At 41.7% G+C, this 25,415-nt stretch overlaps 1 protein-coding gene and 1 long non-coding RNA gene across 2 annotated transcripts; both read right to left on the bottom strand.

The window, feature by feature from the left end:
* Positions 1-884: 884 nt before the first annotated feature.
* On the bottom strand, positions 885-3,732 carry LOC145877295 (uncharacterized). The gene is made up of 3 exons (XR_014391641.1): positions 3,486-3,732; positions 3,298-3,378; positions 885-3,146 (listed from the first exon to the last, which is right to left on the bottom strand). It is a non-coding gene; the product is annotated as an uncharacterized LOC145877295 (long non-coding RNA).
* A 16,071-nt stretch (positions 3,733-19,803) lies between these two features.
* Positions 19,804-22,766, bottom strand: LOC145877289 (haptoglobin-like). The gene is made up of 4 exons (XM_082972598.1): positions 22,630-22,766; positions 22,189-22,301; positions 20,754-21,022; positions 19,804-20,568 (listed from the first exon to the last, which is right to left on the bottom strand). Exons 1-4 carry the CDS (start codon positions 22,632-22,634, stop codon positions 20,005-20,007), a joined length of 951 nt encoding a protein of 316 aa, XP_082828724.1. The 5' UTR covers positions 22,635-22,766; the 3' UTR covers positions 19,804-20,004.
* Between the last annotated feature and the right edge of the window lie 2,649 nt (positions 22,767-25,415).

A 25,415-nucleotide genomic window follows, 5' to 3' on the forward strand; every position in this document is an offset into this window, starting at 1 on the left:
GAAACTCCAAGAAAAGCATCCGGTTGCTATAACAACCGCCAACGGGAGCGACGTGGTCAGAGCGGTGGAGCTGAACGATGAGGATGCAGTGCTTCGGTCAGACTACACTTGGCTATTGGGGAGTGCAGTGTTTTATTAAGGAGTATTCACATATTTTACTTTAAAGAAAAAAACATATTCAAATATTAGTTTTTTATTATTTTCCTTTGTGTCTGTCTGCAACTTTTTTTGTTTTATGCTGCTGTCTTGGCCAAAAATTGATTAATAAAACACAAAACATAAAGTGCTAAAAGTAAAATCACTTACAATACAGGATGGTAGATTTCAGAACCATATTTATTAGGTTATTGGATAAGAATTAGTGATGCATTGATGTGTTTACCACTTTAATGTTACAGCTGGTAAATGTGAGGTAATTATGACTTTAAAATGCTGGTTAGCCTGTTGATATCATCAAGGTAACATATTTAGTTATTATGATAGACTATAGTTTTTTCTCTGGATTGAAGAGCCAACTGCAAAGTAACTAGAAACTAATGTTGACACGTAGGTAGGCCTAAACATTGTGGAGTTTTTAGTGGAGTAGAAATATGAAGTAGCATTAAATACTAAGCATAAATACTAAGAACAACAACAAGAACGAAACATCAGTAAATGTACATACAGTATAGTCATCATTTATAAATTATACACAAATAATAATACATAAAAATCACTTACAGGATTCAAATTCACAAAATAAATGAATATAATATTTGATATTTATGATTAGGACTGGCGTTGATTAAAAAAAATAAACTATGAAACAAGAAAATATTAATGTAGAATATTTCTAAAGCTTGATTTTGGAAAGCACTTAGTTGTGTGAGTGTGTTAAAGTGAAAACAGAGTCAAATTTTCTCGCATAAGCACATTTGTTTAATAGTTTTTTTTATGATTCTGACAGGACATGGCATGAATGACAAGCGCGTCACCCGGGCCATTTCTCTGTGCAAGAGAATTGTAAGCTGTTTTTGGTTCAGCTGGAAGAAAAGGAGACATCTTGCTGAAGTCCAGATTCAGCTGGGTCTGCCAAGTCACCAACTCATAACCGAGTCTGCCACACGCTGGGGATCAAGGCAGCAGATGATAGAGTCCTGGAGCAGGAAGGAGCACTGGCCAAAGTCCTGTCTAATGACAAAAAGACCAGGCACCTTGTCCCTACCTGGCAGGACTTAGAGGTCCTAGAAGCAGTCCAAAAGGTCCTGAAACCTCTCCAGGACTTTACCGATGCTTTGTCAGGTGAGGAGTACGTCACTCTATCATATGTAAAACCTGTGCTGCACCTTTTTAACGAAAGTCTCCTGGCATGTGAAGAGGGTGATAGCGAGCTTTGCAAATCGATCAAGACCGGCATTGTTGAGTACCTCAACCGCAAGTATTCTGACCCAGCCACTACTGACCTATTGGAGATGGCTTCATTTGTGGATCCACGCTTCAGGGCCACCTATATCCCAAGTGAAAAAGTTGATGCATTGAAGCACAGAGCTGTCTTGGAGGTGGAGACGCTACTGGCTGATGAGAGCAGCTGTCAACCGCCTTACCTACGTGTGCCAACTGTGCCTGAGCCTGCAGATGGAGAAGCAGCAGTGGCACCAAAAGCTAAGACACTGGCAAGCTTCTTCAAGCAGCGCACAGCCACCACCACTGCACCACCAACCAAGAGGGAGGCTATTGAAAATGAACTGTCAAGTTACTTGCAGTCAGCAAGTGTGGAGAGTGACACTGATCCCCTCAAGTGGTGGAAGGATCATGAAGTTGTCTTTCCAGCTCTGAGCCACCTGGCAAAAAAGTATCTCTTGGTACCAGCTACCAGTTCACCCTCCGAAAGGGTTTTCAGCTGCAGTGGCAATATCGTGACCTGCCACAGAGCATCTCTGAAGCCGGATGCCGTTGACAGGCTGGTGTTTCTCGCACAAAATCTTTAAACGAAGGAGGACACGCTTGTCTTCTAATGTCTACCTCAAGACAGCATTACTGTTTATCAAAGTAAAAAAAGAGGGGGAAAATGTTTATTGAGTTGATAGTCTGTTTCTTGTGCAACTGGTTGAGGCTGTTCAGATAAGAAATTGAGTTAACAAAAAGCAAATGGTAATCTCAGGCTGATGTTTAAAAAACATTTTCTCAAACTGAGCACTTTATTTTGTTCTTTATTTATATATAATTGCTGCCCTTAATAGTGTTTGTCATAGTTTATTATTTTGTAATGTTCGTTATTTGCATCTGTGGATTTGTTAGAAAGGAGAAGAAATCTGTAAATTGATTTTAATAAGCCATTTAAAGTTGTCAAACTAAAAAAAAGTTGACTTTTCTCATAAATATATATAATATTTATTTCAGAAAAAGATAGGCCTATTTTATTTTATAGGCTATTTTTGTTTAAGATATTTGTATTTATTTAAATGTGCACCTTATGGAGCTTTGATTTCCAAAAAGGTCGTCCTGTTGTTCTACAGTGTTTATGTTTACATGTTGTTGTTATTTGAACAGCTGAGCATTTAATCTGAACCAGGTGAAGAGCCCTGTTTATTATTTATTCATTTGATTTTTCAACTGTTCACTGAAATAGCCGCTTTCAATAAAACTACTTGAGACATGTCATATCTGGCTTTGACTTTGACTGAACATTTGCTCTCACTTTGCGGAAGAAATATCAGGATATATATCTTATATCGATATTCAGACTAAATATATCGGGAAATGACTTCTGGTCCATATCGCCCAGCCCTAGCTCAATACAGAGAGGAGCACCACACCCTTTGTAATTGGATGTACAGTTCACATACAAATCCATTATGCAATTACAGTGACAATATCTCACCAACCTACCCACTGCCTCATCATCCTCTAACTTTCCTCATCCTCCCCACTCCCTCATAGGTAAAGTAATTACCTACCAAAAATACAGAGAGAACCTCATGAGAGAGCTGTTGGAGGAGCACCACACCCTTCGGCGCCCCTCCACTGGGGGGGGGGGGGGGGGGGGGGGGGGGGGGGGTCGCCCTGCTGTAGACAATCCCCTACGCCTCACTGCACGGCATTTTCCCTGCAAAGTCCCTCAAACTGCTGCTCAAGGTAGTCGCACACGGAGGCACTGCAAAGTCTGCCTGTCTGGCGCCAGGAGAAGTAAGCAGAGGAAGATGACAAAATACATGTGTTTAGCTTGTGATACACCTCTATGTATTTCACCATGCTTTGAGGAGTATCACATGCTCAAGCATTATTGAGCACATCTGCAGCAATAAGTGACTGACTGACCTGACAGGTGACTTGACAGGTGACCTGCCATGATACTATGCCTTTAGAGGTGGGGGTGGAAAGGCAGTTGTTGTTCAGTCACTGCATGAATATTAAATATGGGTTATGCATATTCCATTTTTTTGTCCTCTAGTAAAACAAGTTGTTGAACCAACTACCAATACTTCAATAAAATAGACGACTATTACATATTGGCCTATGTGTTTTCTTGCTGTGTTTCCATCCAGTAAAACTGTTAAGGAGAGAACGTTAGCATACAAAAGCTGTCCTCAATCTTCAGCTGGAAAGATGTCCAGTTCCAGTTATGATATTGGCAAATACTGTTTGTGGTTTCTGAAAGTACAGAATAAAGAGGAATTATTCATTAGAATACAATATAAGGATATAGCAATAAAACAATATTACAAATAACATAAAAATAGTTTATTGCATTGACAAAATCACAGATTTGAGTTATAACAGTAAGAAAGTAACTTTTGAGCTCCACAAGGGGGCAAGGCAGGGCAGAACAGAGCCATGCTGAATAGACCAATCAGGATATATATCTTATATCGATATTCAGCCTAAATATATCGGAATATGACTTTTGGTCCATATCGCCCAGCCCTGCCTACCAGACATCTTCTATAGAGAAGATAAGGTCAGGGACTCCTGACTTACTCTCTGTCATGTTGAAATAGGTTCTCCTGTCTTACTCTCCGTCATGTTGAGATGGGTTAGTTCTTCTTGAGAGAACTAACCCAAAATTAGTCCAACTAACCCAAAATTAGTCGAAAGGCTAAGGGATTCTCTTCCTGAGAAGAAGCTGACAGCCTTCAAACAGAGCAAAAAAAGTGGTCCCAAACAATATGTCAAAATGAATAAAATAATTATACCTTAAGTTGCAACTTATTCTGTTTAGGTTTAACCTCTATGGGCTAGGTGGGACGCTTGCACCTACTAAAGTGTTTTTAAATAGGCATCCTATCATTTGAAAATTAGTCGAAAGGCTAAGTGATTCTCCTCCTGAGAAGAAGCTGACAGCCTTCAAACAGAGCAAAAAAAGTGGTCCCAAACAATATGTCAAAATGAATAAAAAAATGATACAGCTGTCTTTAATAAGATCAAACTGAACTAACTGCTATCTTGAAATGTTGAAAAAGTGTTTTTAAATAGCTCAGTCTTATCACTCAATATGAGTCAAAATCTGTCACTTCCAGGAGTGCTCATTATGTCAAAAATGAAAAAACAGGTAGAACTGGGATAGAAGCTGTTCTAGAACCTGTGGTCCAGAAACTGATTTAACAGGCAGATAGAACTGGGATAGAAGCTGTTCTAGAACCTGTGGTCCAGAAACTGATTTAACAGGCAGATAGAACTGGGATAGAAGCTGTTCTAGAACCTGTGGTCCAGAAACTGATTTAACAGACAGATAGAACTGGGATAGAAGCTGTTCTAGAACCTGTGGTCCAGAAACTGATTTAACAGGCAGATAGAACTGGGATAGAAGCTGTTCTAGAACCTGTGGTCCAGAAACTGATTTAACAGGCAGATAGAACTGGGATAGAAGCTGTTCTAGAACCTGTGGTCCACAAACTGATTTAACAGGCAGATAGAACTGGGATAGAAGCTGTTCTAGAACCTGTGGTCCAGAAACTGATTTAACAGGCAGATAGAACTGGGATAGAAGCTGTTCTAGAACCTGTGGTCCAGAAACTGATTTAACAGACAGATAGAACTGGGATAGAAGCTGTTCTAGAACCTGTGGTCCAGAAACTGATTTAACAGGCAGATAGAACTGGGATAGAAGCTGTTCTAGAACCTGTGGTCCAGAAACTGATTTAACAGGCAGATAGAACTGGGATAGAAGCTGTTCTAGAACCTGTGGTCCAGAAACTGATTTAACAGGCAGACAGAACTGGGATAGAAGCTGTTCTAGAACCTGTGGTCCAGAAACTGATTTAACAGGCAGATAGAACTGGGATAGAAGCTGTTCTAGAACCTGTGGTCCAGAAACTGATTTAACAGGCAGATAGAACTGGGATAGAAGCTGTTCTAGAACCTGTGGTCCAGAAACTGATTTAACAGGCAGATAGAACTGGGATAGAAGCTGTTCTAGAACCTGTGGTCCAGAAACTGATTTAACAGGCAGATAGAACTGGGATAGAAGCTGTTCTAGAACCTGTGGTCCAGAAACTGATTTAACAGGCAGGTAGAACTGGGATAGAAGCTGTTCTAGAACCTGTGGTCCAGAAACTGATTTAACAGGCAGATAGAACTGGGATAGAAGCTGTTCTAGAACCTGTGGTCCAGAAACTGATTTAACAGGCAGATAGAACTGGGATAGAAGCTGTTCTAGAACCTGTGGTCCAGAAATTGATTTAACAGACAGATAGAACTGGGATAGAAGCTGTTCTAGAACCTGTGGTCCAGAAACTGATTTAACAGGCAGATAGAACTGGGATAGAAGCTGTTCTAGAACCTGTGGCCCAGAAACTGATTTAACAGGCAGATAGAACATAGAACTGGGATAGAAGCTGTTCTAGAACCTGTGGTCCAGAAACTGATTTAACAGGCAGATAGAACTGGTATAGAAGCTGTTCTAGAACCTGTGGTCCAGAAACTGATTTAACAGACAGATAGAACTGGGATAGAAGCTGTTCTAGAACCTGTGGTCCAGAAACTGATTTAACAGGCAGATAGAACTGGGATAGAAGCTGTTCTAGAACCTGTGGTCCAGAAACTGATTTAACAGGCAGATAGAACTGGGATAGAAGCTGTTCTAGAACCTGTGGTCCAGAAACTGATTTAACAGGCAGATAGAACTGGGATAGAAGCTGTTCTAGAACCTGTGGTCCAGAAACTGATTTAACAGGCAGAGAGAACTGGGATAGAAGCTGTTCTAGAACCTGTGGTCCAGAAACTGATTTAACAGGCAGATAGAACTGGGATAGAAGCTGTTCTAGAACCTGTGGTCCAGAAACTGATTTAACAGGCAGATAGAACTGGGATAGAAGCTGTTCTAGACCCTGTGGTCCAGAAACTGATTTAACAGGCAGATAGAACTGGGATAGAAGCTGTTCTAGAACCTGTGGTCCAGAAACTGATTTAACAGGCAGATAGAACTGGGATAGAAGCTGTTCTAGAACCTGTGGTCCAGAAACTGATTTAACAGGCAGATAGAACTGGGATAGAAGCTGTTCTAGAACCTGTGGTCCAGAAACTGATTTAACAGGCAGATAGAACTGGGATAGAAGCTGTTCTAGAACCTGTGGTCCAGAAACTGATTTAACAGGCAGATAGAACTGGGATAGAAGCTGTTCTAGAACCTGTGGTCCAGAAACTGATTTAACAGGCAGATAGAACTGGGATAGAAGCTGTTCTAGAACCTGTGGTCCAGAAACTGATTTAACAGGCAGATAGAACTGGGATAGAAGCTGTTCTAGAACCTGTGGTCCAGAAAGTGATTTAACCCTTCACGCGTGAGTTCCAAATATCTCTATCGGTCGCCCCAGCGTGAGTTCCTAATATCTCTATCGGTCGCCCCAGCGTGAGTTCCTAATATCTCTATCGGTCGCCCCAGCGTGAGTTCCTAATATCTCTATCGGTCGTCCCAGCGTGAGTTCCTAATATCTCTATCGGTCGCCCCAGCGTGAGTTCCTAATATCTCTATCGGTCGCCCCAGCGTGAGTTCCTAATATCTCTATCGGTCGCCCCAGCGTGAGTTCCTAATATCTCTATCGGTCGCCCCAGCGTGAGTTCCTAATATCTCTATCGGTCGCCCCAGCGTGAGTTCCTAATATCTCTATCGGTCGCCCCAGCGTGAGTTCCTAATATCTCTATCGGTCGCCCCAGCGTGAGTTCCTATTATCTCTATCGGTCGCCCCAGCGTGAGTTCCTAATATCTCTATCGGTCGCCCCAGCGTGAGTTCCTAATATCTCTATCGGTCGCCCCAGCGTGAGTTCCTAATATCTCTATCGGTCGCCCCAGCGTGAGTTCCTAATATCTCTATCGGTCGCCCCACAGCGTGAGTTCCTAATATCTCTATCGGTCGCCCCAGCGTGAGTTCCTAATATCTCTATCGGTCGCCCCAGCGTGAGTTCCTAATATCTCTATCGGTCGCCCCAGCGTGAGTTCCTAATATCTCTATCGGTCGCCCCAGCGTGAGATCCTAATATCTCTATCGGTCGCCCCAGCGTGAGTTCCTAATATCTCTATCGGTCGCCCCAGCGTGAGTTCCTATTATCTCTATCGGTCGCCCCAGCGTGAGTTCCTAATATCTCTATCGGTCGCCCCAGCGTGAGTTCCTAATATCTCTATCGGTCGCCCCAGCGTGAGTTCCTAATATCTCTATCGGTCGCCCCAGCGTGAGTTCCTAATATCTCTATCGGTCGCCCCAGCGTGAGTTCCTAATATCTCTATCGGTCGCCCCAGCGTGAGTTCCTAATATCTCTATCGGTCGCCCCAGCGTGAGTTCCTAATATCTCTATCGGTCGCCCCAGCGTGAGTTCCTAATATCTCTATCGGTGGCCCCTAGTGAGTTCCTAATATCTCTATCGGTCGCCCCAGCGTGAGTTTTTTATACTCATGATGTTAGAATGTTCTCTCCATTCCAGAATGTGATTGTTACGTCACAGTGCATTTAATCCGCGCTGCCCTCAAACCAAAGCACGCAGACTGTTTTTATTTATAGGCTGTTTTCAAACTTCAATTTCAAATGTTTTTCTTAACAAGTTTTTATTTTCTAAGAACAGTTTGAATTGAGGTGTGTTCCGGCTCCTCATTCATTCACATAAAAATAGTCTCTTTTTTTTTTACTTTTGCGGACAATTACATTTTTGGGACATTTCTGACCGGGACAAAATTCCCCAAGCACTTTCCAATTGTTTGTGCAGTTCAAGTCTGCAGACATTTGCTCATCTCCCGTCAGAACAGGATCTGCACACGTGTTGACATTTTCCATCTGTTGCCCTCATTGTTTTCCTTACTAATAATAACTTTGGAAATGTGTGCGTTTCTATCAAAGTAAGTGCATTATTACGTATGTCGTTTCTATTGTAGCATAATAGATTTGTGTATATTCTTTATAACCGCGGACACGTGAGGTAACGTTACTCATTTTATAACCTTTATGGTGTTATATTCAATCGTGCTTAGGTAGCTAGCTACATTTTTCTATCAGCTCTGTAAAACAATGCTAATTGCGTCAGAGAAGTATTATCTTGTGTTGTATTTTGAAGCTACATGGCCTTATGACTCCCTAGTGGCGCAGCGGTCAAAGGCACTGCACATCAGTGCTAGAGACGTCACTACAGACTCCCTGGTTCAAATCCAGGCTGTATCACAACTGGCTGTGATTGGGAGTCCCATAGGGAGTCCCATTGGGTAGCCTGGTCCTCGGAGGCGTACCAGCGACCAGATGCGCTGCGCAGGCATCCTCCTACCATGCTGGATGCCCGCTCTAGCACGGCACCTGCGAGGGGCTGGAATAATGCGCACCGGACTGTGCGTGCGTATGGGTGAGAGAGTGCGCTCCTCAGCGAAACATGGCGCTCTCCACCTCATACGCTCCTCCATATAACCACGGGTAGCTGGCTAAAAAATTTAAAAAAAAAAAATTTGAAAAAAAAAAACGGGTAGCTGGCTTCCGGCTCTTCCTAGGCCAAACTACCCGTGTGCCCCCCCCAAAAAAAATTATTGGGGGTGCCTCTCGTGCTTCAACGCCAGTCGTGTCCCTCGGAAACGTTCCCGGTCCATACCAGCCTTACTCCATGGGCCTTCTCCGGCCATAACCTGCTCCCAAGTCCATCTCTCCCGTTTGTCCAAATCAAAATTCCTCTGCTGCTTGGTCCTGGTTTGGTGGGAGATTCTGTCAGGGATTTCTTCGTCGGAGGACGATATGGCGAAATCATCATCGGAAAATGAGGACCAATATGCAGCAGATTTGAGATGGTTCATTTTGAACTTTTAATAAATTCCAAAACGAACATACAAAATAACAAAAACGAACGCACGATACACTGACAGTCCTGTTATGTTTACACACACTAAACACGGAACAATCTCCCACAAATACACAGACAAACACACCCAACTAATATAGGACTTCCAATCAAAGGCAACACCACACAGCTGCCTTCAATTGGAAGTCCATCCCAATTAACTCAACATAGAAACAGATCAACCAGACTACACATAGAAATACATCAACATAGACCATAACTCAAAACCCAAAAATAATAAATCAAACGCCCTCCTAACTAACACACCACCCTGAACCACATAAAACAAATACCCGCTGCCACGTCCTGACCAAACTAAAATGACAATTAACCCTTATACTGGCCAGGACGTGACACATCTTGTCTTTTATTATCTTCGGTTTCTGTGGGGGAAAAAAATGCATGGCTGCGCGCTGAAACTAATCTCGGATAACTTTCCATTTCTAGAAAGTGTTTTACCTAATTATTTCGATCAATGGTGAGCTCACCCCGTGATGTGATTAATTATACATAGTAATTGCAAATAGCTAATTCATATTGTAGTTTACGTCAGCCGAGAGTTAGAAAATATGACTGCTTGTGTTGGGTCAATCTTTCTTCAGTTAGCGCTACGACAAATGTAGCCTACATTTTTTCCGGTTAGGATGATTGTGTTGTGCTATATATATATATATATATATATATATACTTCTGTGAATATCTGAACCATTTGAATCCAAAAATAAACTGCTCACATTCAGGAGATAAACTTTGTAAGGACTGTGTGTGTTTTTGTGTAAATAGTTTCTGAAAAAAGTGTGTCCAGCTCAAACGCTGATTGTTGCGTCATTGGAAACTGTCCGTTTTAAAGAGAGTTCTAAACGAGCGTTCTAAATAAGCGTTCTAAATGAGTGTTCTAAAACAGCGTTCTAAAGAAGCGTTCTAAATGAGCGTTCTAAATGAGCGTTCTAAAGAGCGTTCTAAACAAGCGTTCTAAACAGCGTTCTAAAGAGCGTTCTAAATGAGTGTGTCCAGCTCAAACGCTGATTGTTGCGTCATTGTAAAGTGTCCGTTGTAACGGGGTTCCAACCTACTAATCAACCCGCTTCACTGTAGAACGGCTGGTATGAATAATAACAATGGCTGGGCTGATGGGCACTTCAGTGACTTGGAGCCTTTGATTGCCCTGCCTCTGGGAGCCTGTCGACTTGTTACATGATTACTGAGTGAAAGAGAGCCTATGAAAGTTTTCATGGAGGGTGGGGGACCCCTGGTGGCTGAACCTGAGATCAATGAGAGAACTTGTCAGAAAAAACGACAGAGTCCCACTTCTCTGTCATTGTACAAAGTAGAGAGTGGGGGACAAATGTGTAAAAATGTATACAGAGGCTCTTGAATTTGTCATAAAAAAATTAAAATAGTGAAAAAGGATTAAAATAAAGTTCCAACAGTACATGAGATGATCAGACTGAACCAACTGCTATCTTAAAATGTTTATTCAGTTAGGAAACAGAGGATGTATTACATAAAGTTATCACAGAATTAAAGTTATCACACAATTAAATAATACATCCTCACTCACACAAGACAAACATGGCTTCATTATTGTTGGCAGTTTATTATCATAGTTTCTCACAGATCCTGGCTTCCACTGTTAGAATGGCTGAGCGAGAGGAGGTGGGGCTTTTTTCATAGCCTGAGAGAGAGAGAGAGAGAGAGAGACATTCAGTTTTACTAGAGGGGTTGGGTGGCGCCCCCTGTTGGCTGAACCCGGGTGGGAGGTTCCCCCTTAGCAAGCAATGGACCCCAGCACACCACTGAAGCCATTAAGAACTATATTCAAAAACACACCTGGTAACCTGTTCAATCACCAGGCACACGGCTCAACATAGTTCAATGACAGAGACTGTGGACTTCGAATAATTTTGGGTAAAAAAAAAAAAAATGGTGAAAATTAATAAAATGAAGTAGCAGCTGTCTTTGATATGCTCAAAATTAACTAACTGCTATCTTGAAATATAGAGAAAGTGTTTTAAAATAGGCATCCTATCATTTCAAAATTAGTCGAAAGGCTAAGTGATTCTCTTCCTGAGAAGAAGCTGACAGCCTTCAAACAGAGCAAAAAAAGTGGTCCCAAACAATATGTCAAAATGAATAAAAAAAATGATACAGCTGTCTTTAATAAGATCAAACTGAACTAACTGCTATCTTGAAATGTTGAAAAAGTGTTTCTAAATAGCTCAGTCTTATCACTCAATATGAGTCAAAATCTGTCACTTCCAGGAGTGCTCATTTTGTCAAAAATAAAAAAATGAAAAAAATAACAACTCACAGCTGTGTTAATAGACCCAACTCAAACATCTGCTATCTTGAAATGTCCAAAAAAGGTATTTAAATGGGCCTACCAGACATCTTCTTGAGAGAAGATAAGGTCAGGGATCTCTCTGGTCACCCACAAAGCCATTTCCTCCTTTGGCCGCCTCTTCTTCCAGTTCTCTGCTGCCAATGACTGGAACGAACTACAAAAATCTCTGAAACTGGAAACACTTATCTCCCTCACTAGCTTTAAGCACCAGCTGTCAGAGCAGCTCACAGATTACTGCACCTGTACATAGCCCATCTATAATTTAGCCCAACTACCTCTTCCCCTACTGTATTTATTTATTTATTTTGCTCCTTTGCACCCCATTATTTATATTTCTACTTTGCACTTTCTTCTACTACAAATCTACCATTCCAGTGTTTTACTTGCTATATTGTATTTACTTTGCCACCATGGCCTTTTTGCCTTTACCTCCCTTATCTCACCTCATTTGCTCACATTGTATATAGACTTATTTTTTTACTGTATTATTGACTGTACGTTTGTTTATTCCATGTGTAACTCTGTGTTGTTGTATGTTGTCGAACTGCTTTGCTTTATCTTGGCCAGGTCGCAATTGTAAATGAGAACTTGTTCTCAACTTGCCTACCTGGTTAAATAAAGGTGAAATAAATAAAAATGTATATACTGTATTCCAGTCATGGTTCATCCTATATAACTACTGCTGTCCACTTCATATGTATATACTGTATTCTAGTCCTGGTTCATCCTATATAACTACTGCTGTCCACTTCATATGTATATACTGTATTCTAGTCCTGGTTCATCCTATATAACTACTACTGTCCACTTCATATGTATATACTGTATTCTAGTCCTGGTTCATCCTATATAACTACTGCTGTCCACTTCATATGTATATACTGTATTCTAGTCATGGTTCATCCTATATAACTACTGCTGTCCACTTCATATGTATATACTGTATTCTAGTCCTGGTTCATCCTATATAACTACTGCTGTCCACTTCATATGTATATACTGTATTCTAGTCCTGGTTCATCCTATATAACTACTGCTATCCACTTCATATGTATATACTGTATTCTAGTCATGGTTCATCCTATATAACTACTGCTGTCCACTTCATATGTATATACTGTATTCTAGTCATGGTTCATCCTATATAACTGCTGCTGTCCACTTCATATGTATATACTGTATTCTAGTCCTGGTTCATCCTATATAACTACTGCTATCCACTTCATATGTATATACTGTATTCTAGTCATGGTTCATCCTATATAACTACTGCTGTCCACTTCATATGTATATACTGTATTCTAGTCCTGGTTCATCCTATATAACTACTGCTGTCCACTTCATATGTATATACTGTATTCTAGTCAAGGACTATCCTATTTAATTATTGCTGTCCACATACTATTCTTCAGATATACTACATATTTGATCCATATTACCTATACATCCCTTTACATTTATATATACACTACCGGTCAAACGTTTTAGAACAATTAAGGGTTTTTCTTTATTTGTACTATTTTCAACATTGTAGATTAATAGTGAAGACATCAAGACTATGAAATATCAGATATGGAATCATGTAGTAACCAAAAAAAGTGTTATATTTATATATTTTATATTTGAGATTCTTCAAAGTAGCCACCCTTTGCCTTGATGACAGCTTTGCACAATCTTGGCATTCTCTCAACCAGCTTCATGAGGTAGTCACCTGGAATGCATTTCAATTAACAGGTGTGCCTTGTTAAAGTTAATTTGTGGAATTTCTTTCCTTCTAAATGCGTTTGAGCAAATCAGTTGTGTTGTGACAAGGTAGGGTTGGTATACAGAAGATAAGCCCTATTTGGTAAAAGACCAAGTCCATATTATGGCAAGAACAGCTCAAATAAGCAAAGAGAAACGACATGAATGTAAAAATAAAGAAAAACCCTTGAATGAGTAAGTGTGTCCCAACATTTGACTGGTACTGTATATACACTGCTCAAAAAAATAAAGGGAACACTAAAATAACACATCCTAGATCTGAATTAATGAAATAATCTTATTAAATACTTTTTTCTTTACATAGATGAATGTGCTGACAACAAAATCACACAAAAATAATCAATGGAAATCCAATTTATCAACCCATGGAGGTCTGGATTTGGAGTCACACTCAAAATTAAAGTGGAAAACCACACTACAGGCTGATCCAACTTTGATATAATGTCCTTAAAACAAGTCAAAATGAGGCTCAGTAGTGTGTGTGGCCTCCACGTGCCTGTATGACCTCCCTACAACGCCTGGGCATGCTCCTGATGAGGTGGCGGATGGTCTCCTGAGGGATCTCCACCCAGACCTGGACTAAAGCATCCGCCAACTCCTGGACAGTCTGTGGTGCAACGTGGCGTTGGTGGATGGAACGAGACATGATGTCCCAGATGTGCTCAATTGGATTCAGGTCTGGGGAACGGGCGAGCCAGTCCATAGCATCAATGCCTTCCTCTTGCAGGAACTGCTGACACACTCCAGCCACATGAGGTCTAGCATTGTCTTGCATTAGGAGGAACCCAGGGCCAACCGCACCAGCATATGGTCTCACAAGGGGTCTGAGGATCTCATCTCGGTACCTAATGGCAGTCAGGCTACCTCTGGCGAGCACATGGAGGGCTGTGCAGCCCCCCAAAGAAATGCCATCCCACACCATGACTGACCCACCGCCAAACCGGTCATGCTGCAGGATGTTGCAGGCAGCAGAACGTTCTCCACGGCGTCTCCAGACTGTCATGTCTGTCACATGTGCTCAGTGTGAACCTGCTTTCATCTGTGAAGAGCACAGGGTGCCAGTGGCGAATTTGCCAATCTTGGTGTTCTCTGGCAAATGCCAAACGTCCTGCACGGTGTTGGGCTGTAAGCACAACCCCCACCTGTGGACGTCGGGCCCTCATACCACCCTCATGGAGTCTGTTTCTGACCGTTTGAGCAGACACATGCACATTTGTGGCCTGCTGGAGGTCATTTTGCAGGGCTCTGGCAGTGCTCCTCCTGCTCCTCCTTGCACAAAGGCGGAGGTAGCGGTCCTGCTGCTGGGTTGTTGCCCTCCTACGGCCTCCTCCATGTCTCCTGATGTACTGGCCTGTCTCCTGGTAGCGCCTCCATGCTCAGGACACTACGCTGACAGACACAGCAAACCTTCTTGCCACAGCTCGCATTGATGTGCCATCCTGGATGAGCTGCACTACCTGAGCCACTTGTGTGGGTTGTAGACTCCGTCTCATGCTACCACTAGAGTGAAAGCACCGCCAGCATTCAAAAGTCACCAAAACATCAGCCAGGAAGCATAGGAACTGAGAAGTGGTCTGTGGTCCCCACCTGCAGAACCACTCCTTTATTGGGGGTGTCTTGCTAATTGCCTATAATTTCCACCTGTTGTCTATTCCATTTGCACAACAGCATGTGAAATGTATTGTCAATCAGTGTTGCTTCCTAAGTGGACAGTTTGATTTCACAGAAGTGTGATTGACTTGGAGTTACATTGTGTTGTTTAAGTGTACCCTTTATTTTTTTGAGCAGTGTATATAAATATATACACACATATATATATATACACACATATACACACAGTATATACTCACAGTATATATATTTATATTCCAGGACTGCAACATTGCTCATCCTAATATTTCTATATTTCTTAATTCCTTTACTTTTTACTGTCACGTCCTGACCAGTAATAGGGGTTATTTGTTATTGTAGTTTGGTCAGGACGTGGCAGGGGGTGTTTGTTTTATGTGGTTCGGGCTATGTATTTAGGTAGAGGGGTGTTTGGTTTATGTGGTTCGGGCTATGTATTTAGGTAGAGGGGTGTTTGGTTTATGTGTTTCGGGCTATGTATTTAGGTAGAGGGGTGTTTGGTTTATGTGGTTCGGGCTATGTATTTAGGTAGAGGGGTGTTTGGTTTATGTGGTTCGGGCTATGTATTTAGGTATTGGGGTGTTTGGTTTATGTGGTTCGGGCTATGTATTTAGGTAGAGGGGTGTTTGGTTTATGTGGTTCGGGCTATGTATTTAGGTAGAGGGGTGTTTGTTTTATGTGGTTTGGGCTATGTATTTAGGTAGAGGGGTGTTTGTTTTATGTGGTTCGGGCTATGTATTTAGGGAGAGGGGTGTTTGGTTTATGTGGTTCGGGCTATGTATTTAGGTAGAGGGGTGATTGGTTTATGTGGTCCGGGGTTTGTTAGTCTATGTTCTATGTTAGTGTATTTCTATGTTCTGTCTTGTCTATTGTAGTTCTTTGTTTAGTTAATTGGGGTTGGACCTTCAATTGGAGTCAGCTGGTTATCGTTGCCTCTGATTGAAGGTCCTATAATTAGGAGGTTGTTTGTCATGGGGGTTTTGTGGCAGATTGTTGCTGTGTATAGCTTTGTGCCTTACTGGCCTGTTCTTTGTCGTTTTGGTTTTCCTTCTTTGTCCTTTAATAAAAGAAGATGAGTGTATATTTTCCCACTGCGTCTTGGTCTAAACCCTACGACACCTGTGACATTTACATTAGGGTGTATTGTTAGATATTACTGCACTGTTGGAACCAGGAACACAAGCATTTCACTACACCCACAATAACATCTACTAAATATGTGTATGTGACCAATAACATTTTTATTTGATTGTATTTTTGAAAGTGTTACATAATTCTCAATCCGCTTTGCGTCGTGCCTAAAAACAGCACTTAGCCGTGGTACTGTATATTAGCCATATACTGTCACCACTTCCACCGAAGTCATTTCCTCTCCTTGTTCGGCGGTCGGCGTCACCGGTCTTCTAGTCATTGTCGATCCACTTTTTTCATTTTCCATTTGTTTTGTCTTGTTTTCTTACACATCTGGTTTCCATTTCCATCATGAATTGTTGTGTATTTAACCCTCTGTTCCCCCCATGTCCTTGTGTGGAATTGTTTGTTTGTAAGTGCTTGTACTCTGTTACTGGTGCGCATCGGGTTTTGTACCCATGTAGGTTCGTTTTGTATTAAACTGCTCCGGCTATTACCTATCTCTGCTCTCCTGCGTCTGACTTCACTGCCACCAGGTCCGCAATCCTTACATATACCACACCTCCTCAGGCCTTATTGCTTATTAGAACACATAAGTGTATTATAAGGCATTATAAAGGTCATTAAAATAATTCTAATATGTACTTCATAGAAACTGTTACCCTTTATATTCTAATAACTCACATTTTAAGATTCATTATTTCATTTATTCCATGTTAAGGGCTCTAACCAAGGAACAAGACTATTTGTCTCCCTCTTGCTGTTGCATGCAGTTCCTCTCTCTCTTCCTCCCTCCCTCTAACCCCTCCCTCCCTCTAACCCCTCCCTCCCTCTAACCCCACCCCTCTGGCAGAACCAGGAAGTCCCTCCCCCTCCCACAAACTCTCTTCTGAGGAAACGAAACTGATCTGAGTCTCTGTGTCGTCTGTCTGTGTGAGAGTGAACAACCGTCCAAATGGCTCAACAGGGAGTTCTGCTGGACCAGGACCAGTTCTGTTGTTCTGTCTGTCTGGATCTACTGAAGGAGCCGGTCACTACTGCCTGTGGGCACAGTTACTGTAGGAGCTGTATTGAGGGCTGCTGGGATCAGGATGTTCTGAAAGGGGTCTATAGCTGTCCTCAGTGCAGACAGACCTTCAGTCCGAGGCCTACGCTGAGTAAAAATAACATGTTGGCTGAAATGTAGAGAAAGTGTTTTAAAATAGGCATCCTATCATTTGAAAATTAGTTGAAAGGCTAAGTGATTCTCCTCCTGAGAAGAAGCTGACAGCCTTCAAACATAGTGCAAAAAAAGTGGTCCCAAAAAATATGTCAAAATGAATAAAAAAATGATACAGCTGTCTTTAATAAGATCAAACTGAACTAACTGCCATCTTGAAATGTTGAAAAAGTGTTTCTAAATAGCTCAGTCTTATCACTCAATATGAGTCAAAATCTGTCACTTCCAGGACTGCTCATTTTGTCAAAAATGAAAAAATGAAAAAAATAACTACTCACAGCTGTGTTAAAACCTCTTGGGGATAGGGGGCAGTATTGAGAATTTTGAAAAAAAATATGTGCCCATTTTTAACTGCCTCCTACACCAACTCAGAAGCTAGAATATGCATATTATTGTTCAGGTTTGGATAGAAAACACTGAATTTTCTAAAACTGTTTGAATGGTGTCTGTAAGTATAACATGGCAGTCAAAACCCATATGGCAGTCAAAACCCTGAGACAAATTCTGACAGGAAGTGGATACCTGATGTGTTGAATTACCTTTAAGCCTATGCCATTGAAACACACAGGGGCTTATTAATCGTTGAGCACTTCCTATGGCTTCCACTAGATGTCACCAGTCTTTACAAAGTGTTTTGAGTCTTATACTGTGAGATCTGACCGAACAAGAGCCTTGGAACGGTGATGGCCGATTAGACTCTGGCGCGCGAGTTCATGTTGGGTACTCTCGTTCCAATACGTTTTAAAAGAGAATGCAATCGTCCGCCTTGAATAGTATTCATGTTCTGGTTAAAAAAGGCACTAATGATTTATGCTATACAACGTTCGACATGTTTGAACGAACGTAAATATTTTTTCTCCCTTCTTTCATGAAGAGAAGTCCGGCGGGCTTAGATCATGTGCTAACAACACGGAGCTTTTTGGACATAAATTATGAGCTTTTTCGAACAAAACTACATTTGTTATGGACCTGGGATTCCTGGAAGTGACATCTGATGAAGAGAATCAAAGGTAATGGATTATTTACATAGTATTTTCGATTTTAGATCTCTCCAACATGGCGGTTAGTCTGTATCGCAAAGCGTATTTTTATGGGCGCAGTGCTCAGATTATTGCAAAGTGTGATTTCCCAGTAAGGTTATTTTTAAATCTGGCAATCCGGTTGCGTTCAAGAGATGTAAATCTATAATTCTTTGAATGACAATATAATATTTTACCAATGTTTTCGAATAGTAATTATTTAATTTGTCGTGCTGATTTGACTGGCGGTTATTGGAGGGAAACGATTTCCTCAACATCAACGCCATAGTAAAACGCTGTTTTTGTATATAAATATGAACTTGATAGAACTAAAAATGCATGTATTGTCTAACATAATGTCCTAGGAGTGTCATCTGATGGAGATTGTCAAAGGTTAGTGCATAATTTTAGCTGGTTTTCTGCTTTTGGTGATGCCTGTCTTTGAATTGACAAAACATTACACACAGCTATTGTCAATGTACTCTCCTAACATAATCTAACTTTATGCTTTCGCCGTAAAGCCTTTTTGAAATCGGACAACGTGGTTAGATTAAGGAGATGTTTATCTTTCAAAGGGTGTAAGATAGTTGTATTTTTGAGAAATTTGAATTATGACATTTAATAGTTTTCAAATTTGGCGCTCTTGATATTTCACCTGTTGTTGATAGGGTGTACCAGGGGTGGGACGCATGCGTCCCACATAGCCCCTAGTACATAGAGATTAAAGGAAAAAGCTTCTACCAGTCCGTGGTGAGTAATCCCAGTTCTGATGTCCAGAAGTTATTTTCGGTCGTAAGAGACGGTAGCAGCAACATTATGTACAAAATAAGTTAAAAAATAAGTTACAAACAACACAAAAAAATGAACAAAATAGCACAATTGATTACGGGCATGTAAAACATCAGCCATACTCTTAGGCACCATTTCTGAGATATCTCTTGTTGAAACTGAACAAATTGTGGTACAGCAGGCTGCTCCAAAGCAAGAGAGCTATTAACTAGTGTTGAGCTGTGATGACAAGCCTTTTGTCTTCTGTATTTAAATTAGTCACTAACCAGGAGTGACATGACCTCCATTCCCCTGCTGGGAGGGATTCTAGACCCTCGTTTATGTAGCTCTATTTTAGAACAAGTTATTTCCTTCTTGAATGATTTTCATGACAAATCTACTAAAAAACCCTTGCTGGTCTCAACACAATATCCTCCTTGGCCAGATAACAATTTTCCTTACTAATTCCATTACTTAAATGAACTTCAAAATCGTCTCATGTCCTAGCTGTAGGTTACTTGTTTTAATGGCTCTAACATGCTCTAAGGTTCCAGCTTGTAGAGATGATCTAAAACATGTTTCCCAGCATTCTAAAATGAGTTGAAGAAAATGTGAATAAAAGTTATAAGGTGAAACATCGGAAACCAAACTTCTTAGGAGAGATTAATTTATTGAAAATCCTTTGAAATCAACATCGGAAGACACACTCAATCAGGCGGGGGCACACACTCAATGAAAGTCGAAACTTGAGAGAGTTTTACAAGATCAAGTCAGAAAATTACTTTGTTAGCAAAGGCATAATGGAGATTATGAGCCCCGGCTCTCATATCTGAAACTGTGCTGAGTGGAGGCTACAACTGCCTCGAAAACATCTCAGACATTACACTGGAGCGGAGACTGGCTGATTTCTCACTGTCACCCCTGAGGACACTGTTGATCCAAGGCATGTAGGCAGAGAGCTTCATGTAGACAGCGTATTTCCTCACGGCACAGGCCTTATCGAAGGACAGGATCCCTGCAGCATACACTCTGCCGTCTTTGGGGTCCTGGACTGCCAGGGCACCGCCTGCATCCCCAAAGCACACATTCTCCTGGTACTTGCTGGCTCCAGTACAGAACATGTTGTCGTCTATGGTTGGAGTGCTGCCACCACGGTTGTACTCTGCCTTACAGAAGCTATGCGATGCCACAGGCAATACCAGGTGTTTCAGTGACTCAGCGGGGGTGAAGTGGACCCCCCAACCCCAGCCTGTGATGATGCCTTTCTCCTGGGCTGCCTCAGCCAGGTCCTCACCCCTCTCAGGCAGAGGGATGGGCATCACAGCCTCGCTCAGGGTGAATGGCTCCTTCAGCTGAATCAGAGCCAGGTCGTTGTCCCAGTCTGACACGCTCTGGAAGCCTGGGTGCAGAACCACCTAGAAGGGGAAGGGAATAATTCATAGGACCTTTTTTTTGACGATCTACTGTATTTGTGCTCTAACTACCTATAAGACTGAAAATGATGATGTAGGTGAGAGAGCCCAGTGCAGTTCTGCTTGCTGTAAATACTGAATTGTCTGTATATTGTTTGAAAGAGATGGTAATGGGTATACTAGCTCACCTTTTCTACAGCAACTTCTTTGGAGTCATTGGCTTGGGAGTATCGCGTGATGCCTAGGTACACCTTGGGGATGATTGGTTCTTTCCCCTGGGTGTCCTGCCTACTCTTCCTGACAAACAAGTTCCTGCCAGCGGTCAGGACCCAGCGGTCAGAGATTAGAGCTCCCCCAGCGAAGCCCCCGTTCATGACGTTTTTACTCAGATAGACCATGGCCTGCCAGGGGACATGAGGGGCCAGGGTGCCCCCAACCATACGCCTGAAGCGCAGGTCTGGGCAAGAAACACAACAACATTATTTCTATACAATCTCTATATGGTTAAAACATCCCCAACTCAGCACCACCTAGCACTTACTGCTGTGCAACTCAAACACAACCATAAAAGATTATTGCAGAAAAATGAAATGTGCCTCAATACAATTCCAGCCTTTGTTTTAGTTTGAGTTTGAGTTTGCTAAAATCAACACTATTCACTTGAATACACATAACATTTGGTAGTAGCTTTCTGGAACCTTTTAGCTTTGACCTGACAAAAGTTCAGTAAATTCATTAATCATCTACTATTATCTAAAAAAAATAAGTGTTGTCATGACTTGAGCCAGACAAGGCTAGCTTTCACAGAATTACCTTGGAGGTCACAATACGCAGAAACCTAGATGAGGATGGAATTAGTGTCATTTCTCTTCTCAAACATTTTCCTGAAACGTTTGATGAGAGGTGGATTTTGAGGAATTTTACTTTTCAAGGCTTTCATGCTCTGTAGATTTTCCTAATGACATATTTTACCATCCAGCTTGGAGGAAGCTGAGACTGAGGATCTCTCCTTCCTTTCCTCCCTGCTTGCCTTCTCTTTGATCCCTGTCATCTCATGTGTGTCGCTGCTGAATCGATTTTTAAGATAATCGGGATAATAGCTGTGAGCCGTGAGACTTAACAAGGTTCTCACTTGAAAGTGATGGTGACATCCTCATTTTGGCCACAGCTACTGTATTCTCCAACAGGCTGAATAGGAACAGCTTGTGTCTGCTCAGCTCAGAGTTGCGTAAGGGGATCCATAGTGAAGATTGGCTTCAGAACATCCGATGAGAGTGACAGTGTAATTGAAATGTGAGTGATATCCTTACACGAACCAGTCACAATGGGCCAGCAAATATAATATGTTTCGGAAATAGACAAATTGCACGTGTGAAAACACACGTGTAATGTGTAAGTCCAATATTTTTGGGCGATATTCTGCATCAATGGTGTCACTAACACCCACCTTAACATAGACATGGGACAAGAAAGGTTGTCAATGATCTTTAAAATGTACATGTTTTTGTTTGAAAACATTTCATCCCTCTCACTTTGTTGACATTTCAATCTAAATCAGAAAAAGTAAGCCCGTATTGGCATAAGGCAGGGAGTTGGTTATGTGTCAGTTAGACAGATAGCTACCTGAATTGTCTGACATCTCATCAATTGATTTGGTTTTGATTTTGATTTTGATTTTGATTTTGTCCTGTTCCAGACAGACACAGGAGGCCGCGAGGAGCACTACCAGGGATGACCTGCGGACAGAAGGAACACATAAGTACAGTACACACACACAGAGCCAACTGACAGACAGCGCCCAAACACTCACTAGTACCACAACTAACGGTTCCTTTACTTAGGAAGTCTCTGGGCTTGCTTGTTAACCTATATTTAGAAAAGGTCTCTAGCTAAAGCAATTTGAATGTTTTTTGAAAGATTTAAGTAGCTGTGTTTCCCTGCCATTTTACAAAGATCCATTGTCCAAAGACATTTCAGAGATTCATTTGGATTGGTACTGCAATGACAACAATTGCCAGGCAACTAGGGTTTTGTTGAAGAAAGAATATGAAAAGTATAACATACCACATTTTGATGGAAATATCTGTTTATCAGTTTGTATGTTGAGCTGTGTCTCCTCTGTAAAGACGATGTACTCCGTGAGAAGTTATAGGACCAAGGCCTTATATCTGCTGAGGAGAGAACTCACCCCCTGTCTGCCCACCGCTGGGAATTTTGCTGGACACAGCTTCAGTTCTGATTCCCGAAAATCGGAGAGATTGCAAAATCTCTGTTCATGCCAACCCATTATTGGAATCGTGTCCAAACCCTAACCCTGACCCCATCTGGAGCTCAGCCACAGCCAACTAGTATCAGAGAAGACCATCTGAGGGATAAATCATTTCATAGGGTATGAATTATGAAATCAGAACAGGACACAGCACATCTATAATTTGTGTGTCAATTTGGTTTATTGAAAGTAAATGAGGTGCATATAAATGCCGCATCAGAGTGTGTTATTTAAAAAATGTGATACCGTCATAGTTGTTGTTGTTTGTTGTTGACTCACATTTGCTGTTTACGACTCACTTTGGTAACACTGTACTTGACATCCAGCGTCATAAAACATTATGACACAGTCATAACCATGTCATAATATGTCATAACAGCTGACATAACTTGTCATAGCCTGTTATAATATGGTCATAACACTGTTATGACACATATTTGGACCTGTTGTGACATATATTGAGTTATTTTATGGCTGGTTATAACACCTACATAAGAGTGTCAAAACCCACAAAACCTACCACACAAGGCAAACCATTCCATTACACCATAGCCTACATGTCAACAGTATGTTTATGTTATATACAAATGTTTGAAATTGACCATATTCAATTATTGTAGTTGCTCACACATTGATGTCAGACATTTTTTTTTATAAACAAAAACATTTATTTCACCTTTATTTAACCAGGTGGGCCAGTTGAGAACAAGTCCTTTATTTAACCAGGTGGGCTAGTTGAGAACAAGTCCTTTATTTAACCAGGTGGCCAGTTGAGAACAAGTCCTTTATTTAACCAGGTGGGCCAGTTGAGAACAAGTTCTCATTTACAACAGCGACCTGGCCAAGATAAAGCAAAGCAGTGCGACACAAACAACAACACAGAGTTACACATGGAATAAACAAACACACAGTCAATAACACAATAAAAAAATCCAGTGTTATTAACACTGGAGTGATAGATGTGCAGATGATGATGTGCAAGTAGAAATACTGGGGGGCAAAAGAGCAGAAAAAGTAAATAAAACAATATGGGGATGGGTTGGCGCCCCCCCTTGGGTTGTGCCATGGCGGAGATCTTTGTGGGCTATACTCGGCCTTGTCTTCGGACGGTAAGTTGGTGGTTGGAGACATCCCTCTAGTGGTGTGGGGGCTGTGCTTTGGCAAAGTGGGTGGGGTTATATCCTGCCTGTTTGGCCCTGTCTGGGGGTTTCATTGGATGGGGCCACAGTGTCTTCTGATCCCTCCTGTCTCAGCCTCCAGTATTTATGCTGCAGTAGTTTATGTGTCGGGGGGCTAGGGTCAGTCTGTTACATCTGGAGTATTCTCTTGTCTTATCCGGTGTCCTGTGTGAATGTAAATATGCTCTCTCTAATTCTCTCTTTCTTTCTTTCTCTCGGAGGACCTGAGCCCTAGGACCATGCCTCAGGACTACCTGGCATGATGACTCCTTGCTGTCCCCAGTCCACCTGGCCATGCTGCTGCTCCAGTTTCAACTGTTCTGCCTGCGGCTATGGAACCCTGACCTGTTCACCGGACGTGCTTGTTGCACCCTCGACAACTACAATGATTATTATTATCTGACCATGCTGGTCATTTATGAACATTTTAACATCTTGACCATGTTCTGTTATAATATCCACCCGGCACAGCCAGAAGAGGACTGGCCACCCCTCATAGCCTGGTTCCTCTCTACCCAGTACAGCCAGAAGAGGACTGGCCACCCCTCATAGCCTGGTTCCTCTCTAGGTTTCTTCCTAGGTTTTTGGCCTTTCTAGGGAGTTTTTCCTAGGGAGTTTTTCCTAGCCACCGTGCTTCTTTCACATGCATTGCTTGCTGTTTGGGGTTTTAGGCTGGGTTTCTGTACAGCACTTTGAGATTTCAGCTGATGTACGAAGGGCTATATAAATACATTTGATTTGATTTGTAGGTAGTTGGATGGGCTATTTACAGATGGGCTGTGTACAGCTGCAATGATCGGTAAGCTGCTCAAATAGCTGATGCTTGAAGTTAGCCAGGGAGCTATACCGTTGAAGTTGGAGGTTTACATACACCTTACCCAAATACATTTAAACTCAGTTTTTCACAATTCCTGACATTTAATCCTAGTAAAAGTTCCCTGTCTTAGGTCAGTTAGGATCACCACTTTATGTTAAGACTGTGAAATGTCAGAAAGATAGTAGGGAGAATAATTTATTTCAGCTTTTATTTCTTTCATCGCATTCCCAGTGGGTCAGAAGTTTACATACACTCAATTAGTATTTGGTAGCATTGCCTTTAAATGGTTTAACTTGGGTCAAAGGTTTTGGGTAGCCTTCCTCAAGCTTCCCACAATATGTTGGGTGAATTTTGGCCCATTCCTCCTGACAGAGTTGGTGTAACTGAGTCAGGTTTGTAGACCTCCTTGCTCACACACACTTTTTCAGTTCTGCCCACACATTTTCTATAGGATTGAGGTCAGGGCTTTGTGATCGCCACTCCAATACATTAACTTTGTTTGTCCTTAAGCCATTTTGCCACAACATTGGAAGTATGTTTGGGGTCATTGTCCATTTGGAAGACCCATTTGAGACCAAGCTTTAAC

This window comes from Salmo salar, unplaced genomic scaffold (assembly GCF_965601325.2).
Source record: "Salmo salar unplaced genomic scaffold, fSalSal1 ptg000838l, whole genome shotgun sequence".
Classification (NCBI taxonomy): Eukaryota; Metazoa; Chordata; class Actinopteri; order Salmoniformes; family Salmonidae; genus Salmo; species Salmo salar.